The 21235-nt window shown below is 40.1% G+C and overlaps 2 protein-coding genes across 2 annotated transcripts in view; both read left to right on the top strand.

Moving 5' to 3' along the window:
• The first annotated feature begins 868 nt into the window (after positions 1 to 868).
• Positions 869 to 6880, top strand: anxa1a (annexin A1a). Its single transcript, XM_054773169.1, has 12 exons — positions 869 to 1035; positions 1530 to 1610; positions 2573 to 2663; positions 2893 to 2987; positions 3070 to 3183; positions 3408 to 3498; positions 4100 to 4179; positions 5513 to 5657; positions 5739 to 5834; positions 6061 to 6119; positions 6206 to 6328; positions 6444 to 6880. The coding sequence occupies exons 1-12, from the start codon at positions 973 to 975 to the stop codon at positions 6501 to 6503; spliced, it is 1098 nt and encodes a 365-aa protein (XP_054629144.1). The 5' UTR covers positions 869 to 972; the 3' UTR covers positions 6504 to 6880.
• Positions 6881 to 7388: 508 nt separating this feature from the next.
• The window catches only part of mfsd3 (major facilitator superfamily domain containing 3), a 31326-nt gene continuing 17479 nt past the window's right edge, over positions 7389 to 21235 (top strand). Inside the window, exons 1-2 of the mRNA XM_054774098.1 lie at positions 7389 to 7437; positions 7880 to 8645. Of these exons, the coding sequence (XP_054630073.1) occupies positions 7946 to 8645 (700 nt within the window). The 5' untranslated portion in view covers positions 7389 to 7437; positions 7880 to 7945. The remainder of the gene's footprint in view (positions 7438 to 7879; positions 8646 to 21235) is intronic.

A 21235-nucleotide genomic window follows, 5' to 3' on the forward strand; every position in this document is an offset into this window, starting at 1 on the left:
AGTTTTGTCTCCATCCACATATTTTCTAAGGGATTAAGAGCCGGAGAATGGCAAGGCCTCTCCAGGATCATGTGCTTCTTCTTGAGCCACTCCTTTGTTGGCTTGGACGTATGCTTTGGATCATTGTCATTGCCATTGCTTTAAGACGCATCCATTACCCATCTTCAATGTTCTAGTTGAAGCCAGGAGGTTGTCATCCAAAATTCTGTGGTACAGTACAAATAATATTTTTTTTCCAAGTAAATATAATAACAGATTAGGAAAAGTCAACTTAGCATACTGACTTTTTTGTTTAAATATGTACACCAACTACACTTGATTAAATGTACAGTATTTTTGTCAGAGCGGACATGAGCTCAAACTTCATACCCATTCAACTTGTGTTTGGTATGAACGCTTCCATTCCACTAAAGGATGTGCTACAGTTGTTTCACAATGATGGGAAACGTGATTCTTTTTGCAGACTCGAGTTCTTATGAGTCCCTCACTGAAGTGAATCCGGTATTCAATTCACAAAGCGCATGTGCAGAACTCGAGCTGGAAATGAATTGGCGAGCCCGGGTGATTGAACCTCGCATCTGTGTTGAGACCCCATGATGCAGCTCGGGCAGGGAGCGGGGAGGAGAGTTGATTTGAGGCTGGGACCAGATCGGTCGCTTTTCCACAGGGCTAATGCATTCCTACAAATGCAGTTAAAGTAAAAGTTGCACAATTAATGACATGTTACCTGATTTCCTTTTTTAAGTTAGCTAGCGGTGAATGGAGACGATCGAGTCCCGATTCAGTAAAAATAAAAATAAAAAAACAAAAAAACTCGCTAGTTTTGAACGACTCGTTCATGACACGTATATCTGTAGTTCACAGTCCCCGAAGCTCAGTGATGGCAGGCGGTGTTAAAGTCAAAGTTAGGAGGGGAATATGGGCCGGGCTCGGTGCTAGGTGGAGTTTATCGTGCGTATAAATGATCTCACAATGCTCGCCTGCCGCCCCTGCAAACTCACTCACACCTCAACGTCTCCCCTTTATTGCGGCACGGTAAGTTCCAAGAAACAATGTCAACAATGTTGTCTAGCTTCTTTCTTTGACATTTAAATACATGTTTGCTGCATGGTGTATCAGATTTAAGCGCTTACATTTAACTTATGTGGGTGTGGCTTTAAAAACAATTTTTTTACGTATACTATGCACGTAAGTAACACTGTGATTTCATTACGTTGACGAATGTTCCTTTATACTACACGGAATTTCTGACAGAATCCACGCACAACTTATCCGTGTAGTGTTGGACGTGGGTGTGGCCAGGCACCCTCCACATGATTGCCGTAATGGAAAACCACATCATGTAAACCTACAGTAAATATGCAGATCCAAAGCCAACATATGGTCCTTCTGCTCATATACATGTGATTTATATTGTACTTTCACAACTCAGTCTACCTTTTATTCAATTATAAACCCGCAGACTATTGTTTTTTGTTCTATGTGTTCCATAAATATTTTTCCTAAGACATTTGACTCTTTCCTAATAGAGCCCTGCATCCAGCCCCAGTATGTCTTTCATCAGAGAGATCATGATGCAAACGGTCTATCTGGGCATGCCGGATGAGTCAGTAAGTAGCTGTGGTTCTGTTCCAGTTGCTAAGGCCAACCACCCTGTTTGTTCCCTTTTTTCTCTTCCTGCGGTATGCTCTCATGGTGGAAATTTTCTTGGCAGAGTTTAGAGCAAAGAAAGAGGAGGGAACATAAAACAAGATAGCAAGGAGAAGAACGAGTTACTGTAAAGTTTAAACGTTTAGCTAAGGAAGGGAAAGGCGAGGCAGAGCAAGGAGAAATGATTACATGTAGGAGCATGGCATTTGAAGACTATTTTCACTCCCCAAAAGTAAGAAAAAATTAGTATTTGAATGTCTTGTGAATGTGTGACTCATCAGAGCAGGAATTTGAGCCCCTCCCTTTCTAAACTCTACAAACCATGAAATGCCACTCACCATTTCCCTGCTTGTAAGGTTGCTCAAGGTGGAATTTTATTATTTTACCAAGCTACTTTCCTTCTTTTTTCCTTTTAATACAGGACTTATAAAAGGCGCCTTGTTGACATTTACTCTAGTAACATGGACATGATGGACAAGACAGTCACAAGACGCTTCCAAGAAGGAGCATAATATATACTGTATGCCATTTCGGCCTGTGGATTGTTTTTTTATTGTCATTTTATTGCACATTGTAGAAATAAAATTAAACAAAAAAAATCCCAGAAAAGATGCACAAGTACGATGTAAGGAGAAAAAGCTGAAACGTTGATACTGACATCTAAGCTTTGTCTTTAGATATATAACACTTTTTTCAAAATGAAAAAAATAAAAATATCAAACTGGCCCCCAGCCTCTTTTGATTTTCGGTGGAAAATGTTGGACAGCCCCGATATATGCTATAAGTATATTTTACAGTTTGACAGGGTACAATAATGCATATGGAAGATGAACTGGAAAAGTGAAAGACTAAAGAGAAGCCTCGGCCTCCCCACTGAATGGAAGTCACTATTTTTCAAACATGAATCTGTGTTGTGTGACAGGTATTAAAGAACGAGGGGACAGTGAAGGCAGCACGCAACTTCAGTGCCAGTGGCGATGCAGCAGTCATGGACCAGGCAATCAAGGCAAAAGGTGATCCCAAAATGCTTTGGGTCATCAAAAGGAATGCTTGTGCCAACTTGTCCTGTCATAGAAATGTGACATCTTGGAGAAAGAAGGGCTACCTTTTGTTTTCAGTGCTTAGCACACCCTGCTGGCAGATATTCACAAGTACAACTTTGTCAGGGATATGCTCCACATGCCACTATGTTACATTACTATGTAAGTTGTGCTTCTATTTGACAAGATGTCATTTGTGCAGGTGTGGATGAGAACACTATTATTGAAATCCTGGTGAAGAGGAGCAACGAGCAGAGACAGCAGATTAAAGAAGCTTACCAACAGGCCAACGGAAAGGTAAGGAAAAGGTGGTAAAGTACAAACAGAATTACACACACAATCACATTTTATACTTTCTCTTTGCGTTGTCACCTTGAAGCCTCTGGAGGCAGCACTGAAGAAGGCTTTGAAGGGAGATTTGGAGGACGTGGTCATGGCTCTGCTGAAAACACCAGCCCAGTATGATGCCCAGCTGCTGAAAATGGCCATGAAGGTACATGTGCACACACATGTGCACCACACCCTTCCACACAGTCATTTAGCGGAGGGAAACTGCTGTCGTTGCACTTTGGAGGTCAGAACTGATTTTAAGTCTGTGGCTCACAGCCATCTCCGCCCACTTCCATGTATTCATGTTGGCTCGTCCCAGTAGGATGGCTGTTGATGAAATTACAGTACTTCTGGATTAACCCCTTTATACTTGATTCCTTGTCTTAGGGCATGGGAACAGATGAGGACACACTGGTTGAGGTTTTAGCCTCCCGAACCAATACAGAGATTCTGGATATAAAGAAGGCCTACAAGGAAGGTGTGTTGTGACAATTTGAAAACAGCAGTCTTCAGTTTCATCAAACTGTTGATTGGGAATCCAAATGGATGTTTACTTATTTAGTGAATTACTTTTTTCACAGAACTGTATAATGCAGGATAGATATATAACCCTTTTCCATGAAACTTTGTGAAGAGTGGGTGCATAGGCCAATGAACAACCTTTTCAATTTTGGTGAGACTCTGCATAAAGGTGCTCATACATTAATGGTTATTAACGTAGTTGTAGTTTTTCTGTAGATGGTCATTACATTATTGCTAAAACAACATGTTCAATTGTAGCCTCAGGTTTTCGCACAGTACTGTATGGGCGTGTATGCGCAACTGCGCACTGCACCTGCTTTGCCGTCCTTTTGAACCTACTCATATACAAAATACCACAGAATGGAAGTTGGACTACATCAAGTTCTCAGGTTTTGGGCAAATGTGATACTACAGTGTGCACGTATGTTGGCACTCACAGAGGCCCAAGGAATGCCCAGGTCATTTTTGTGTACGCTCAGACACTTGAAAAAATTAGGGGGAACATAGGTTACAACATTACGAAATACACAGTTAGAAATGTTTGTGTCCTCTAAAAGATTACAAGAAGGACCTGGAAGAAGACGTCAGATCTGACACCAGCGGAGAGTTCAGAACTGCACTCCTTACGCTCTGCAAGGTACGTGTGAGTCCAGATGTAGTCACTCTTTATTGTGTTACAGGATGTGTGAAGCGGACCTTGTTCATTAAGCCTTTCTTTCAAAGCTCTAGGATGGTCTTAAGTTAAAGAAACATAACACTCCTACTGTAGTTACAGGGGTTCTTCAAATAAATTCCACACATGCAAATAGTAGCACTTCACATTCATATGTCAATATATTTAATTGTAGAAAATAATACTTTAATCGGCAAATTAACTGGTTAGGTTGCCAACTTCTGGAAAAATAAATAAGGGACACCTTGTTGACACCCGACTGTTTTTTTTTTTGCCTTTAATTGCGTCAAACAAATGTACTATTTGACACAAACCTGAATTTAATTTGATGCCTGTTTTAGAGTAATACTAATACATGGGAAGTTAATATTTTAATAATATGTTTTAGTTAAAAATATCACAACTTAAACACACAACTAGTGGTTTGAAGACAAGACTTACGTATTATAATGGTGACAAGAGAGCAAGGTTGTTAAGTGACACTTTAAAAAAGTTAGTACGTACCCCATGAACATGACAGCCACCAGAGCATCCCTGTGGGACGAACACAAGCTCGGAACGAACCGCATTGCTTGTTTGTTTTAAAGACAAAATGTCTGTGGTAAAAAGAAAAAAAAAAAGGGTCACCAGTGAAGTCCGTGGACCAGAGACTAGGTGGATAACTATAGCTAGCTAACTGCTGCCAGAGAGATGCTGTGGCATTTTGCTTTGCAATCATCTTTTTCCCTCCTAATTTCTACTATGTTACCTTGCGTTGCTCCCCACAAGGCTTACTTGCTGCACTCTGTGTGTGTGTGTGTGTGTGTGTGTGTGTGTGTGTGTGTGTGTGTGTGTATGCTGGCAGCCCCGCATCCCCCCACAGAGACAAAGCGACTGTATGACTGATAAGAGATCTCACTTCGTCCGAACGCCATTATTCTATGAAGCGCTTAAGTGCTGAACCCATGCACAGAGTGAACTCTCTTTCTGCGTGTTAGGAGGCGAGACGCAATGAAAACAGAAAACAGACACGCATGCACATGGCAATATACGGAGGCTGGCAAAATTATCAAGTTAATTTTCATTTATTTTGTGATTAATTTGTTTATTATCGAGAGACCGTTTTTTCTGAACAAAAAATGTCATCAAGTTTTAATCTGGCAAGATCTTGTGACCCGAGAGTTTGTGACACCTCTGCTTTATTCATTATCATGGATGACCATTGTTAACTTTCTATTGTATGTAACCAAAGTGAAATATTTCATGCTAGAATATACTGTATGTAGTGTGAGCTCTGTAAGGTTTTTGTTTATCACAGGCTAACCGCACCGAGGGAGTGTGTGATCAACTGATTGACAGTGATGCCAGATCTCTGTATGAGGCTGGAGAGGGCAGGAAAGGCAAAGACTGCTCCGTCTTCATTGAAATCCTCACCAGTAGGAGCGCCCCTCATCTCCGTCAAGGTCAGCTAGCTTGCCACCCTCTTCTGCAGTGTCTGTTCTCGTAGTGCACATCTCACGCGCATCCTCTTTCTTATCATTCAGTGTTTGAGAGGTACTCAAAGTACAGCAAGGTGGATGTGGCCAAAGCAATTGACCTGGAGATGAAGGGTGATATTGAGAATTGCCTCACAGCAGTAGGTAAAGACACACTCTTATGCTTAAACCTAATTACCTGACTGCGATTGGCTGGCGACCAGCCCAGGGTGTACTCTGCCTCTCTCCCGAAGTCAGCTGGGATAAGCTCCAGCATACCCACGCGACTCTAGCGAGGATAAGCGGCATAGAAAATGGATGGATGGATAATTACCTGAATATGCATTTCCATATATTTAATGTATACCTGTTTTATTTTTGTTCATTTTAGTCAAGTGTGCTGGGAGCAGGCCTGCTTTCTTTGCTGAGAAACTTTACTTGGCCATGAAGGTGTCGTAGCCCATGTCACAAACCATAAAAGATATTGCACCATCTTCTCATTGCCAGTGTCTTATTGACTATTGTCTGATTTTCAGGGATCTGGAACCCGCAAAAACATCCTTACCCGTATCATGGTGAGCCGCTCTGAAAAAGACTTGAAAGTAATCAAGGATGAGTACAAGAAGAAATACGGCAAAACACTCTACCAAGATATTTTGGTGAGATAACACACGATAGTTCTGAATGCACATATATACTTTTTTTCATCTAATATTGCCAACACAGGGAGAGTACGGGGGCTTCCACTATTTCAACTATATTTACTTTTTTCAGGACGACACTAAAGGAGACTATGAGAAGATTCTGCTGGCTCTCTGTGGGAGTGAGAACTGATTCCTCATCCGGCTATGAGCTCTCATACAGCTGATAAGGCCATGTAACTGAAGAATTGCGTCCGATGCCCAGCTGTGTCAAACAATCTACTGTCATGATAAATATTAGATAATACCAGCAAAGAGCAAAGACTAACACCAAATTAGCATTGCCTCAGCACATATTATCTTTCTAAGAATTGCATTTTAATTCATTTTGACTCAGATTGACTCTGTGTGGTGATAGGAGGAGTGACATACCTGTAACTGGTGCTTGAAGGAAAAGAAAAAATTGTTATTGCAACACAGCATGAAAAAATCCTCCTCTTGTGACAATTATACTGTACACCCGTGTAACCGAAGGAGCTTTGGCATACTGCAATAAAAGCTTTTTTTCTATGTGGTCTCTCTTTTTAACACACCATCTAAAACACATAAACCTGGACTATATACTCTTTGTCAGATGCAAATCAACCATCCATGTGAGCACATATAGACAAACAACCACTCACACTCATATTCACACCTAAATGTTTAGCCTAACATGCATGTTTTTAGAAGATTGGAAGAACAAGAACCTGAATCTGGAGGCAAATGTGCTAACCATAACATCACTATGCTGACCAGAAATCAATACAGTTAAAAAAATACTATGTCAGCAGTTTTATACACAACCAGTTCATATTGACATTAATTTTAAAATATATATATTTTTTATTGTCAAAAATGTTTTCTCAATATATTCATGGTGAATATAATTCACAGAGCAGCCACAACGGCATTTTCAAATGTGAATTTTAATGGTGATTTTTGAAAGGTCAAATGATTAGGGTTGCCAGATTTGAAACCAAATGTAACACGACGCAATCGTTTTTTTACGTCGCGAAGGGGAAATTTAACTCTCTTACCTGGCAACCTGGTCCACCTCCACTGTAAACAGCAGAGCACCCACTCCGGTGAGCTAGCGCTACGCTAACCAACTTTTATGTTGTCTGTATTTATATCGATGTTTGATACGTAACAAACTGAGCAACAAAAACTACTAGATTATTTTACTAAGCTGTATGTGTGTGTTCTAACTCCATAAGCATTACTGATGACAGACATGACAGACTGCATTGCAAGCTAATGCTGGCTAGGGAAATGATACGGTCAAATGGGCACAGTTAAAGCATCCGAAAAATGCTAAATGTCATACATTGATTAAAATCTGACATCACGATTTCACGCAACAGTATACATCAATGGTTTGACTTTGAGAGGCTCATGTTAGCGATAGTTCTGATGAGCTGGGTGAAATACAGTTTGACTTTATTGTCATCCTCTCGTCAGGACTGTATAGTGGCTGGAAGGTCAGCATCATGCACCATCAATATCATGTGTCTCTTTTCATTTCAGGTCCTCTGTAACCTAAACAATGACAACAACCTGACCAATGGACCAATGCAAGTTTGGAGCTAGATCATGAATGACAAACTAGTGTTCTTGGGCCTGCTGTACTTCGTCCAGGGTATCCCCTACGGTCTCCAATCCTCCCTGCTTCCTGTCTACCTACGTGGAGCTGGCCATTCCCTGACACGCATTGGCTTCACCAAGATTCTCTATTTCCCATGGGTCCTCAAGGTGCTCTGGGCTCCTTTAGTTGACAGGATTGGAACAAAGCGACGCTGGCTGGTGGGGACAGTATCTGGACTGGCACTGACATGTCTCTTCAGTTCTGCACTGGCTCCAGAGATGCACATTTGGGGAGTAGCCGGAACTCTGCTAGCCATGAACACCCTGGCCTCTGTACAAGATATTGCAGTAGATGGAGCAGCAGTGGGACTGTTGAAAGGTCGAGGGGAGCTGGGATTGGGTAACACAGCCCAAGTTGTGGGCTATAAAGCTGGATCAGTGTTTGCTGGAGGCGGGCTGCTGGCTGTGATTGACGTGGCCGGGTGGAGATGGATGTTTGTGCTGCTAACTTTCGTGTATGCAGGTGTGGCCCTTTTTGTGTGGGGAGCTCCTGTGTTGGATGAGGAAACTGTGAGGGCCCAGCAGGTGGATGCAAGCAAAAGAGGAGGACAGGGAGTTGATGGCTTGAGGCCATGGAGTGTGTGGAGGAAGATGCTGGCAGTCCCAGGCACCCCTTGGACAGTCCTTTATGTGCTCACATACAAACTGGGTGAGTCTGATTGATAAACAAGCATGCGTACATGAAAATGAATAATACATACAGTGGTGTGATTTCTTATTTTTTGCATGTTTGTCACAAAATGTTTCAGATCATCAAAAAAATGTAATTAGTCAATGACAACACAATGAACACAAAATTCTGCTTTTAAATGAAACTTTTTATTATTAAGGGAGACAGAAAATCCAAACCTACATGGCTCTGAAAAAGTTTGGTGTGGTTCATCACACCTGAGTTGAATTTTTCTAGCCACACACAGGCCTGATTACTGCCACACCTGTTCGCAATCAAGAAATCACTTAAATAGTACCTGCTTGACAAAGTGAAGTAGCCCAAAAGATCCTCAAAAGCTAGACATCATGCAGATCTAAAGAAATTCAGAAACAAATGAGGAAGAAAGAAATTGACATTTGTCAGTCTGGAAAAAGTCATTTCTCAAGCTTTGGGTCTCCAGCGAACTACACTGAGAGCCATTATCCATAAATGACGAAAACATGTAACATTAGTCAACCTTCCTAGGAGTGGCCGCCCAACCAAAATTACCCCAAGAGCGCAGGGACGACTCATCCAAGAGGTCACAAAAGACCCCACAACAACACCCAAAGGACTGCAGGCCTCACTGGCCTTAGTTAAGGTCAGTGTTCATAACTCCACCATAAGAAAGACACTGTGCAAAAATGTTCCAAGACGAAAACCACTGCTGAACAAAAAGAACATTAAGGCTGGTCTCAATTTTGCCAGAAAACATCTTGATGATACCCAAGACCTTTGGGAAAATACTCGGTGGTCTGATGAAACAAAAGTTTAACTTTTTGGAGGTGTGTCCCATTACATCTGGCGTAAAAGTAATGCCGCAATTCAGAAAAAGAACATCATACCAACAGAAAAATATGGTGGTGGTAGTGTGATGGTCTGGGGCTGTTTTGCTACTTCAGGACCTGGAAGACTTGGTGGAAACATAAATTCTGCTGTCTGCCAAAAAATCTGGAAGGAGAATGCCTGGCCATCTGTTGGTGAAGCTGAAACCAACTTGGCTTCTGCAGCAGGACAATGATCCAAAACACAACAGCAAGTCCACCTCTGAATGGCTGAAGAAAAACAAAATGAAGACTTTGGAGTGGCCAAGTCAAAGTCCTGACCTGAATCCTATTGAGATGCTGTGGCATGACCTTAAAAGGAGCTTCATGCTGGAAAACTCTCCAATGTGGCTGAATTGTGAACAATTCTGCAAAGATGAGTGGGCCAAAATTCCTCCACAGCATTGTAAGGGACTCATTGCAAGTTATGGCAAACGCTTGATTTCAGTTGTTGCTGCTAAGGGTGGCCCAACCAGTTATTAGGTTTAGGGGCAATCACTTTTTCACACAGGGCCATGTCAGCTTGGATTTGTTTTCTCCCTTAATAATAAAAAGTTTCATTTAAGAATTGCATTTTGTGTTCAGTTGTGTTGTCATTGACTAATTTTGAAATTTGTTTGACCATCTGAAATATTTAAGTGTGGCAAACATGCAGAAAAATAAGAACTCAGGAAGTGGGCAAACACTTAATTAGACCACTGTAGCTGTAACTGATATACTCACTCGCTGCAGCATTAGGTACACCTGCAATATATATTGGGTCCAATATATGAATTGCATGTCCATTAATAACATAATAATGCTCAGGTTTGATTGCAATTCTACTTTTGATTGACACTCATAGAAGTATACATTTTACATTCTTGTTCCATTCCATTCCATTCCATTCCATTTTCTTCCGCTTATTCGCGTCCGGGTCATAGGGGAGCAAGTCTCAGTCGGGAAGTCCAGACTTGCCGTTCCTTGCCACCTCTTTCAATTTCACTGGGAGGACCCCAAGGCGTTCCCAGTACAGCTGTGAGACATAATCCCTCCAGCGTGTCCTAGGTCTGCCCCGGGGCCTTTTCCTGGCTGGGCATGCCCGGAACACCTCACCAGGGAGGCGTCCAGGAGGCATCCCGACTAGATGTCCGAGCCACCTCAACTGGCTCCTCTCAATGTGAAGAAGCAGCAGCTCTCGTCTGAGCCCCTCCCGGATGACCGAGCTCCTTACCCTATCTGTTAGGGTGAGTCCAGCCACCCTACGGAGGAAACTCATTTCAGCCACTTGTATCCGCAATCTCGTTCTTTCTGTCACGACCCAGAGCTCATGACCATAGGTGAGGGTGGGAACATAGATCGACTAGTAAATTGAGAGCTTTGCGTTCCGACTGTCTCTTCACCACGACGGTCCAGTACAGCGACTGCATTATTGCAGATGCTGCGCCGATCCACCTGTCAATCTCATGCTCCAACCTTCCCTCATTCATAAACAAGACCATGAGATACTTGAAGTCCTCTACCTGGGGAAAGACCTCACTCCCAACCTGGAGGGTGCAGTCTACCCTTTTCCGACTGAGAGCCATGTCCTCAGATTTGGAGGTGCTTAGTCTCATCCCAGAAGCTTCACACTCAGCTGCAAACCGCCCCAGTAAACGCTGAAGGTCACAGCCTGATGAAGCTATCAGGACCACATCATCTGCTAATAGAGAAGAGCTCCTAAGGCCACCAAACTGGACCCTCTTGACGCCTAGAAATTTTATCCATGAAAATTATGAACAGAATAAGTGGCAGCCTTTGCAGGGACCAACCTTCACCGGAAACACGCTTACTGCTACTTACTGCTGGCAATGCAAACCAGGCCCCCGCTCCGGTTGTACAAGCACCAAATGGCACGTAGTAGCGCGCCACCAATCCCGTACTCTCTGAGCATCCCCCACAGGATACCACGAGAAACACGGTCGAATGGTTTTTCCAGGTCCACAAGCACATGTAGACCAGTTGGGCAAACTTCCATGTACCCTCCAGTACCCTAGCAGGGGTGTAGTGCTGGTCCAGTGTACCACGACCGGGATGAAAATTACATTATTGTTATGGTTCTATTATTTAGCTGCAAGAAAAGGACAAAATATTACAGTATATTACGCCACACAGTATGATGCAAGCAGTTTTACACTACTACAGCTATTTTTGCAGTCATGAGTACTGTCAGTGATAAATAATGTTATTATCTGTTGGTACAACTCTCAAATTGGCTCTCATTCCTGTAAATTGGGTAGGTGTACCTAATGAAATGTCTGGTGACTGTGTCATGATGTTGAGGAAGAATTTTCATGACAAAACAGTTTTATAAAAAAAAATCATACTTCAGAGAATTAAAAAAACAACAACCAACAAATATGGCCATTTTACAAATAAACTTACGCGGACGCTATATCTATGGCACAACAAAAAAGCATGCCTCCTTTTATTTTCCATGTTTGAGTAACTAGTGTAGGTCTACTTTGTCCCATTGTGTTGTACATTTTCAGTTTCTGTTTGCATGCAGGGCTCAAACACATCGCCAGATGTCGCTGTTGGTATGTCTACGAAAACTGAGTTCAGTGAAATCACAGTAGAAGTACTGTACAAGTTTGATAAGTAATGACTCCAAAGAAAACGGCAGACCTGATGTAACTTTGAAATGGGATATTTCTGTTCAATTCCAACGAATATATTTTCAAGGTAAAACAATACTATCGGTAAAACCATACTTAATTGAATACATGTAAGTTCCTGAGAGAAACCAAAATAAAGTTGAGAATTCACATTGAGAATCCTTTCAATAAGTGTGTGGGAGAGAGTTTATATGTCTCTGACTTTGGTAGCAGAGGGGGATTATGTAAGGATTAAATGTCTTTGTGTCTGTAGCGTTCACAAACTGAAATGGAAGACAGCACATCATTCTGATGTGTGTCTGCATGTGGGTGGTGGAAATGCAATTGTCTGTGCAGATTTGCATAGCATTCACTTATGCGTGTGCAAGAATGCATAGACCTTTTGTTTTTAAGTTGTGTGTGTGTTTTTGAGAGAGTGTTTGGGGTGGTTCCGTAATCGGATGAGCCCCAACAGACGACACTACTAGACAAAATATGAAGGCTGGCTGGAGCCCCTAATCTGTCTAGGGAGCAACCCCCCACCCCACAGCACTCTCTCTGTCACACGAGCCCACGGGTGCACTCAACCAGTTATAGTTGAGGTGTTTTCTGCATTGCTACTTTGCATAGTTGAGTTATTGACAGCCGTATCACTTGTTTGAATTTCCTGTATTGCAGTATTTCTTAAGTTTGCATGAAAACATTGATTGAAACCTCTCAGACCTCAGCATACGGGTGTAACTTCCAGTGTGAGACCGTTTTGTTTTTGTTGCAGTTAAATGGGTGTTTGTATGAGAGCGATCATCTGCCAGTCTGGACCAACCCCCCATTGTCTTTGTTGAGACACAAATAGGAGCTAATACCCCTTCTTCTCATCTCTCCCTAATGAACTCTTGAGGTTGAGCATTTGTAACCCCCATGCCACCAGTAACCACAGGCATGATGGGAGCATGTGGGATGTTGCAACATGACCTTAAGAAGATGCGCATAGTGGGGCAGCGCTGCATGTTGATTTAATTTCATTTTTAACTTGACAACTTAATGCTTGGTGTTGCCAAATGTTGATTATTTATTCTGCACAGCCCCACTGTGAATGCTGTTCACTTATATAGTGTAATTCCTTTTAAACATAGGTGCTTACCACCCGTATATTGCAGAAATATCCATCTAGAAGTAGACCAAAAAATTCCAGACCGCCACATTTTAGCAACTATCACTGAAAAAACGTGCTACTCAAAGTACATTCACCATAGTGAGACTGCATTTGCAGATGTTCATTTGCAACTAATTGTCAAAACGGCTAAAAAAAAAAAAAATAGGGCTTTGGATATTCATCTTTTCTCGCTGTCTAATTGTTGATAATATATGTTGCAGTGGGTTCATGCACGACTCCATGACGTACACAGATTACGTATGTTCTTCATTTGAAAGATTTTCAGAAAAATTACACCAGTGTGATGTGTATATTTAAACAATTTAATAAATAAATTTAAATGTATTATTTAATTTATTCAACCATAAACAACACAAATTCCCTGCTCAAAATGACGATAATTGTATGAAATAGTAGTCCACACTTCTTTTTTTTTTTTTTTACAGACATGCATTACTGGAGGATGGTGGTGGGGGAGGAGGGAAACTTATGGCGACAGGAGGATATTTTCCAGAAGGGAAAAGGACTTGCAGGGATGGGAGGCTGATGGAGGGGATGAATTAATGAACAAGCACCACATGGTGCCCTGAGAGGGACAGAGCAACATGAGCATAGAAATAAGCACATTTAGCCATGTAGAATCATTACTCTGTGGGTGCATGTCATCCTTACTTCATTGACCACATACATACAGTAAAAATGATATGTGTCTTAAGGATGTGGCATACATTTAACTATGACTACATCTATTACAAAAGTTGAATAACATTATTGCTTGCATGAACTATTTTGGCCTGAACTCATCACCACCAGTTCTCAAAGTACTCTTTAATGCTACTATTTCAACTAAATTAATTCATTTAGCAAAATGTACAAATAACAATAAAAATCTTCCAACATGGTGACTAAATTCTGGACTTCGCGTCTTGACAAAACATCTTCCTGCTGGAATATATAGAGTGAATTGACTTGTGAGACAGCACCCTCTGCTGGATTCATAGCTGCAGCACTTTTTTCCCCTGCAGATCGTGCCATCAGCCACTTTTTTAATATTTAAGTTATCATACAAAAGTAATTACAGTAATCCTTTGTTTATTGCGCTTAATTGCTTCCAGACCCAACTGTGATAAGTGAATTTTTGCGAAGTAGGATTCCTTCTTTATAAATGGAATATTTTTGTAGTTATGGCATAGAAAACCTGTTTATGATCTTCTAAATCAGTTTTTAAACATTATTTGAGCCCGGTAGACATGAACTAACACCCAAATTGTCACCTTTAGCTTTGTATTACCCAATATAGTATATATAATCAGAGAAGCAAATGTTTTCTGACAGGAAGGTGGGGGTTATGACCGCAACATGCAACAGTAGCCCGTGTTATTATGATTGTTATTTTTAAGCTATTATCTTTGTACCTGTTATGAGATAATTTAAACTTACAATAAAAGCCTATTCTTCCAGTGATCATGTCTGGTGCTTGTCTCACTGACCAATGTAGAATACTACATTCACAATTCTTCTGAATGCCTTACTTATATTTAGTTCATTTTTATTTTACATTTCACACCAGAAACACTGTCCATTTTTTTGCTTGAAAATGCTTAGTTTAGGCAAAACATATGTACAGTTTGTTTTAATATGCATATTCTTTAACTAATAATTGGACCTTATTAAACCACGAAACAGCATGATTTATTAATTTATGTTTGAAAAACGGTGATAGAGTGAAGCCGCAAAATTCGAACCACAATGTGGCGGGGGAAGACTGTATTTGCAATTTAAGGCCGAGAAAAGAAATCCACAAATATGCAGGTGCGTAAATGCCAAACTGCAAACTGCAAACTGATGTGGCTCAACTCTGTCTCTCCCCTTTTCTCTCTCGCTCTCTAATTTCCCTATTTTAAGAACTCAGATGGGCCTTACCTTTTAGCATTTTAATGCTCAACATCTAGTTTAGTTAGATATTTATTCAACTCGCTTCAGTTTGGAAAATGTCCATTCTATTTCCAAAAGCAGATTGAGACGTCATCAAGGCATGAAAGCATTGTAAGCCTAGTGACATCAGAGCAAGCGGTAATTAAATTGATAAGTAGTGGTAGATAGTGATAGTGGTACACACTGCTGCCTTTCGTGCAGATGGCACCGGTTTGATTCCTGGCCAAGGTTCCAACACCCAGCCATTGGAGGTCCCAAACCCGGATAAAAGGGTTGCGGCAGGAAGGGCAAAAATTGAGCCACATCAAACATCGCCACACCGATTGACTTGCTATGGCGACTCCTGACAAGAGAAGTTGAAGGGCAACAACAAAAAAAAAACACTCTCAAGGGAAATTAAGACATCACAGCAGCAATAGTCACATGACATACACTATGCACACATATATGTATAAAATACCTTTATGTTATATCTGCAATTAGGATTTGATACACTGGTATACTTGTCACTTTTGTAAAAGATACAAAGTTTAACCAGTCCATACCTCAGTTAAGTAGCCCCGGGCTTTGGTAAAGAAAACACACAAAAAACTTGAGGATAATGTGCACTAATACATTATAAATTTTAGTTGGACTGAAATTAATACATCACACTCTGATCCAGAGGTGGTGGACTTTTAATTGTTCACCAGAAAAAGTTGTCAGTGTTACTTTTTTGCTTGACTTATAGGCTGACAATGGGTGACAAAACACTTGAGTCTACAATATAGTGTTTTTCCCATGTTTTGAGCCCTGAGGGCCATAGAGAACTCATTGACATCTGCACAGGTCTGCAGGGATTCCTCATGTCTTTATGTGGAAATTTGTGTCAACAGACTGATATGCATAGAATATTGTGAAAGTGATGTGCGCGCAGAGGTTTCCGATTCCTTTCAGAGGCGGAGGAGTGAAATATGCATTGTACTCAAACATGTAGTATGCATGAACCTACGTTTGTTTACTAAGCTCTGGGCACGTAGGATAACATTGTGTAATAATGGTGACGGAGTGTCCTTGGTGATCTCTGTTGCTCTGCCAGCTCTTTTGTCTGAGCTGCATCGTGGACGTGAGGATTTGACCTCACTGTCATCATTGACCTCTCACCCTCATCTCACCCTGATCCTGCCCTGATCCCAATCTATACAACATGCCAACCCCCTATGTGTTACACATATAATGTACAAACACATGCCCATACGCCATCTCTTACCACACCACTTGGAATAAAGGTTTGTTTTTTTTTAAAGTCAGTGTATGATTAACAGCTTTTTATGGTCATACTTGTCAACTGAGGCAAATGAACAATGACGTTTGCTTTTTTCTCAATTGGATACTTCAGATATAATGCTGATGATGTTGTCTGAAAGATTCTAGCTTTGAAATTTTATACCACTTAAACTTTACCTCTAAATAATGTAGATTTAATTAATAGCTGTGAAATGTGACATGAAAGAACATCATGTGATTACATTTACACGATTCAACATGTCCAATAAGGAGTAGGAAGAGGACGATCTTATTTAATCCTACGCCTTCTCCATATCTATTACTGATATTTCATTCATACTAAATCATTTACATGTTGACACTTACAATATTTTGTTCGCATACGTATTATCATTTACATTTTTTTTGCTTCCTGTGTAAAAATAAAGGAAGGTGTTGAAAAAAATTAAATATCAGTAAGTATGGTAAATAGGAGTTAAAAGATTACACTATACAGTATCGCTTGAACAGTCATAAGAAAAAAGAAATAATTTAAAAAATAAGGATAAAAATGAACAAATGTAATAAAATAGGAATACATTGTTAATAATAAATAGAAAATAAATATGTTAAAACGTGGGGAAATTAAATAATGACAAGAAAAGCAAAGACATTGAGAATGAATGTATAAATATTGGAGTACAAATTTTGACTGATTTGCACAATTCATGATTAATTAATATAGATTAAGTAATAATTAAGTCATCATGTTCAATGAATGAAATGTATTGCTTAAGGTTGAATTAGAATTGGTTGAATTCGGAAATTATTGGAGAGTTGTTATTGTCGCTTGTCAATCAAAATGGAGCATTATTTACGAAGACATACATTTTGATCTCATTAGACAGTGCAGATGGACTGTACCTAATGGCTGTTTTTAAACAGCTTGTATATAAGCAATTGAACAGTATAGCTGCTTAAGGCAGTTTTGCTATGTAAATGTTTGATTGTCGAACATTATTGTTCTATATAGGCAGATGTCTTCTTAAAGGTCTGCGAGGTTTGCATAGGGGTCAAAAAGCTGTGATAAATAGAAAAAAACAATCGTGTTGTTTATAGATATACAGTAGAATTTAACAGTGATTTGGTCAGCACTGGCCAGAACTGCTGTAATCCTAGCATTGTGTGGACCTTGTTGTATAAAAAGTATAAAATATATACTGTAAGTATAAAACTGTTCTCTGGTAGTAATTTCTCTTATGAACACCAACTATCTAAGTGCACGTCCTACTCTATGTACTATTTTATGTGTTATAAAACTGTTCTTTTTCTGGTATGGTGACTCGTGAATGAGTATTGACTTTGTGCTTTCAAAATAAGCTACAGGTTGTCACACTGAGGATCAATAAAACGTAATGATCTAAATATTTGCTGAAGAGAATATGTGGGAAGAGAAGTGGTAGAAGTCATTTGTGGCTATAACCACTATAATACTATATAACCACCACTACGCTGTATATATGATCAAACTATAATTTAGGTTTCAGTTGAAGATAACGGATGTTTTTAGCATCCATTTCACTTTAGTATAATAAAAATAGCTATAGTGATATAAAATAAACCTACTTAAAGCAACTATACCTCTATAAACAAAATAATGTGCATACAGTGTACTGGTTCCTGTTGAGACATATGAGCACGTCAACATGAATGCAGTCTACTAAGGGTGGGTTCACACTTGTCATTTTTGGCCCGGTTAACATGAACATCACGGTTCATTTGGTCAAGTGTGAACACAGTCCAGGACCGAAAGGGGGGACTGAGACTGTGTGAGGGATTGGTCTTGTTCTGCCTACAAGCTGACATCTGATAAGAAATGGTAATGGTTAAAAAAATCTGCTATAGAAAGGAAAGTCGTAGGAGTGTACGTGACCCAGAAGATGCCATGTAGTTTTGGGTGCGTGCGGTTGTCGGACAATGTACATGTCTCATGCACAACTGAGAGGCAAGAGAGGCACAACTTTCTGTATATGCTTAACTGAGCATTATTTGGTCCGCTGACACAAAAAACAAGTGTGAATGCTAACCAAACTGCACTAAAGTGACCACTAAGTCCAGTATAATTTTTACATTTTTGGTCAGAATGGTGATCGCACCCGAGGAGTCAGTCCAGCCAATGTAAACTCACTGGCAGCAACATACACAAACGGGCATGCTAAATTAGCTCGAGCCTGCGTGCTCACTTTACTAGTTAAGGTCAAGTCTCTCTATTCATTTTGATGAGCTGCATTTGAGGAGTTGGTGAATCTCACTTATGATTTGAACTCATGTTGCCAGTTTTGTTTTGAGCAGATTAATGCGGTCGTAATGTGTTTTCAGCCATCTTAGTTACACCTGCACAGTCGATTTAGAGTATGTTGTTTTTGACACACCTCCCAGTATGATTTAGTGCAGTTCTAATCAACATTGTGGCTAACGGTGTTAAAAAGCACAAACCGCCCATAAGCAGATACAAAAAGCAGACTGTGCTGAAATAAATGCCACGTGAATGCGCAATGTCAATAAACAGAAATAAACAAACCGCATTCCTTCTGTATGTCACCGACCCTCTTAATATTAAATAGTTGTGTCTCTCTCCGAGTATTTTTTGTGCCGCCTGTCTCTAATGTAAACACAAACAGTACATTTTCTTTCAGCATGACATCCTCCTCTGTCTGTTGTTGTGCCCCCTGCTCTTCGTCTGTCTTTAGCTGCTCCTTCTGACTGCTCTCATTTCTCTCTAGTCATATTTTACTTTTTAAATTTTTTTTTTAAATAAATGCATCATGATTATATATTTTTTTCAGCTTTTTCCTTTCCCTTCCCACCTCCTTGTCTGTGTCTTTCATTTCTCTCCTTGACTTTCCCTTGGTCTCTTTCCCCATTTTATTTCTACCTTTTTTCTTTTTTCCCTCCCACTCTGTTCCCGTTCTCTCCTCCTTGAATCCAGCCTCTCCCCCTTTCCCTTCCCCTCTGCTCTGCTTGTTTAATCTTTGCACATGTCTAATGAAATCCCTGCTGAAATGGACAATTGTTGCTTTGAGAATATTTATAGAAAGGAATAATCAGCCTTGCTGTGTTTGTCTTCATATCCCCACAACACCCCTCTTTAAAGAAATAATTAGTTGAATGCAGGACGGTGGAAGCTCCAAGCGCTGAGCGAAACAACAGGCAAACATGCTGAGGAGCATAGAACTATCGGTAAACAACTCTTGCGTCATGGGTACTGCTGCTTTATTAGCCTTAATGTACAGCCGATGCGAGTCACAGCACTTTTTTGTACTTAAAATGATTAAGATTTGACTGGAGATAATGCACAATGTGGCTTAAAAGTCTCATTGTTTTTAATCCACTATGTGTTTGATCTATGTTATTAAATTGACATAAATCACATTACACCTTCAAACAAATGTAAGATACATATGATTCAAAAACTACTTCCTACTCAAGATTTAAGAGAAAATATGTGTTTGATTATAGTTGTACATTTGCAAGAAAATTTGAGGTATTAGCCTATAAGTCAAAAATGGGAAGTGACTGTACAGGAAAGACTATTGTTTTATTTATTTGTATCTAAAAATAATAATACATTTGAAATCAAATACAGGGATTGTTTGCGTAATTGTGGCAAATTTGATTAGGCTATGATAATTTTTCTCAAAGGATTGGTGGTGAGGTTACTAATTTAAAAATGCTGTTATCCACTCTGACTTTATTTTGCGTAAATAGCAGTCTGCTAACTCGCATATTTTACTTTTTTTAAAAAAATTTGATTTCTTCTTTCATTACTAAATAATCTATCCATAAACTATTAATTCTTCTATCATACTTTTCCTGTTATTTTGTAGTATTAAAAAAAGTTACTGTGTAAAGATTGTAACCACAGGAAGTGAACAGACTAAGAGGAATTGCTGAGACTCAGAGAAGGGATAGGATCAAATGCTTCTTCCTACTCTTTTTCGGATGTGTTGACTAGTGCAAGTGTAAATGGGATGTTCTTTAATGTAACTGTTAAGCATGGTCGGAATAAAAATAAAAAACATTACCATATTTCCTAACAGTCCAGTCTCCGCCGTGTGTCTCCACTCAAAGTCTGTTGAGTGATTTTCCACTTTCAATGGTCTCTTGCACAGGTAGCTGGTTCTGGTTCCTACAAGCCTGTATTGTTGGCTAATCATGATATTTTTTAACCTGAATATAGTGACTTGTGGCTGTGATAACTGTGTAAACTGCCAGCAGGGAAACATGAGTGACAGAAGTGAAAGAAGACACGTGTTACCAACACAGCAAATCCACATTTCCTTCTCCACATTTCTTTTTGTTGGTTTGTCACACCACTGTTACAGCATTGACACTCTCATTCTACTCCTGCACTCCCGATCATTGGGAGCATCTCAGTTTTTTTTTTCTGTGCAGTCTGTTTCATCTGTCTCTCTTCCCTTTTCTCTATTTTTGTTTGTCTCCTGGCTGACTGAGTGAGCGAGTCGTTGGTTGTGTTGTGCGTCTTTGACAGCAACCTGGGAGCCAAGCTGTCACTCACGCAGCTCCTTGGTCCCTCTGTCTTTCTGAAGTCAGTCTCCATTAATATAATAATGGCGTGTAGTCGGCACCACTGAATATTTTACTGTAATGTTCAGCAGAACATTACCCCCACACTCAACACCACACAGAGAAACTCTCACTGCCTGACAGAAACTTTATTTTGACTGAAAGGTCTGTGTGATGTGTGTTTCATCT

This window comes from Dunckerocampus dactyliophorus, chromosome 4 (genome assembly GCF_027744805.1).
Source record: "Dunckerocampus dactyliophorus isolate RoL2022-P2 chromosome 4, RoL_Ddac_1.1, whole genome shotgun sequence".
Classification (NCBI taxonomy): Eukaryota; Metazoa; Chordata; class Actinopteri; order Syngnathiformes; family Syngnathidae; genus Dunckerocampus; species Dunckerocampus dactyliophorus.

What these genes read in the sequence shown, in the direction of transcription:
- anxa1a (XM_054773169.1), top strand. Translation starts at nt 973, where the DNA reads ATGCTCGCCTGCCGCCCCTGCAAACTCACTCACACCTCAACGTCTCCC. An exon ending in CTCCCCTTTATTGCGGCACG is followed by an intron (nt 1,036 to 1,529) that starts GTAAGTTCCAAG and finishes CTTTCCTAATAG; the next exon opens with AGCCCTGCATCCAGCCCCAG. An exon ending in CACTCTACCAAGATATTTTG is followed by an intron (nt 6,329 to 6,443) that starts GTGAGATAACAC and finishes TACTTTTTTCAG; the next exon opens with GACGACACTAAAGGAGACTA.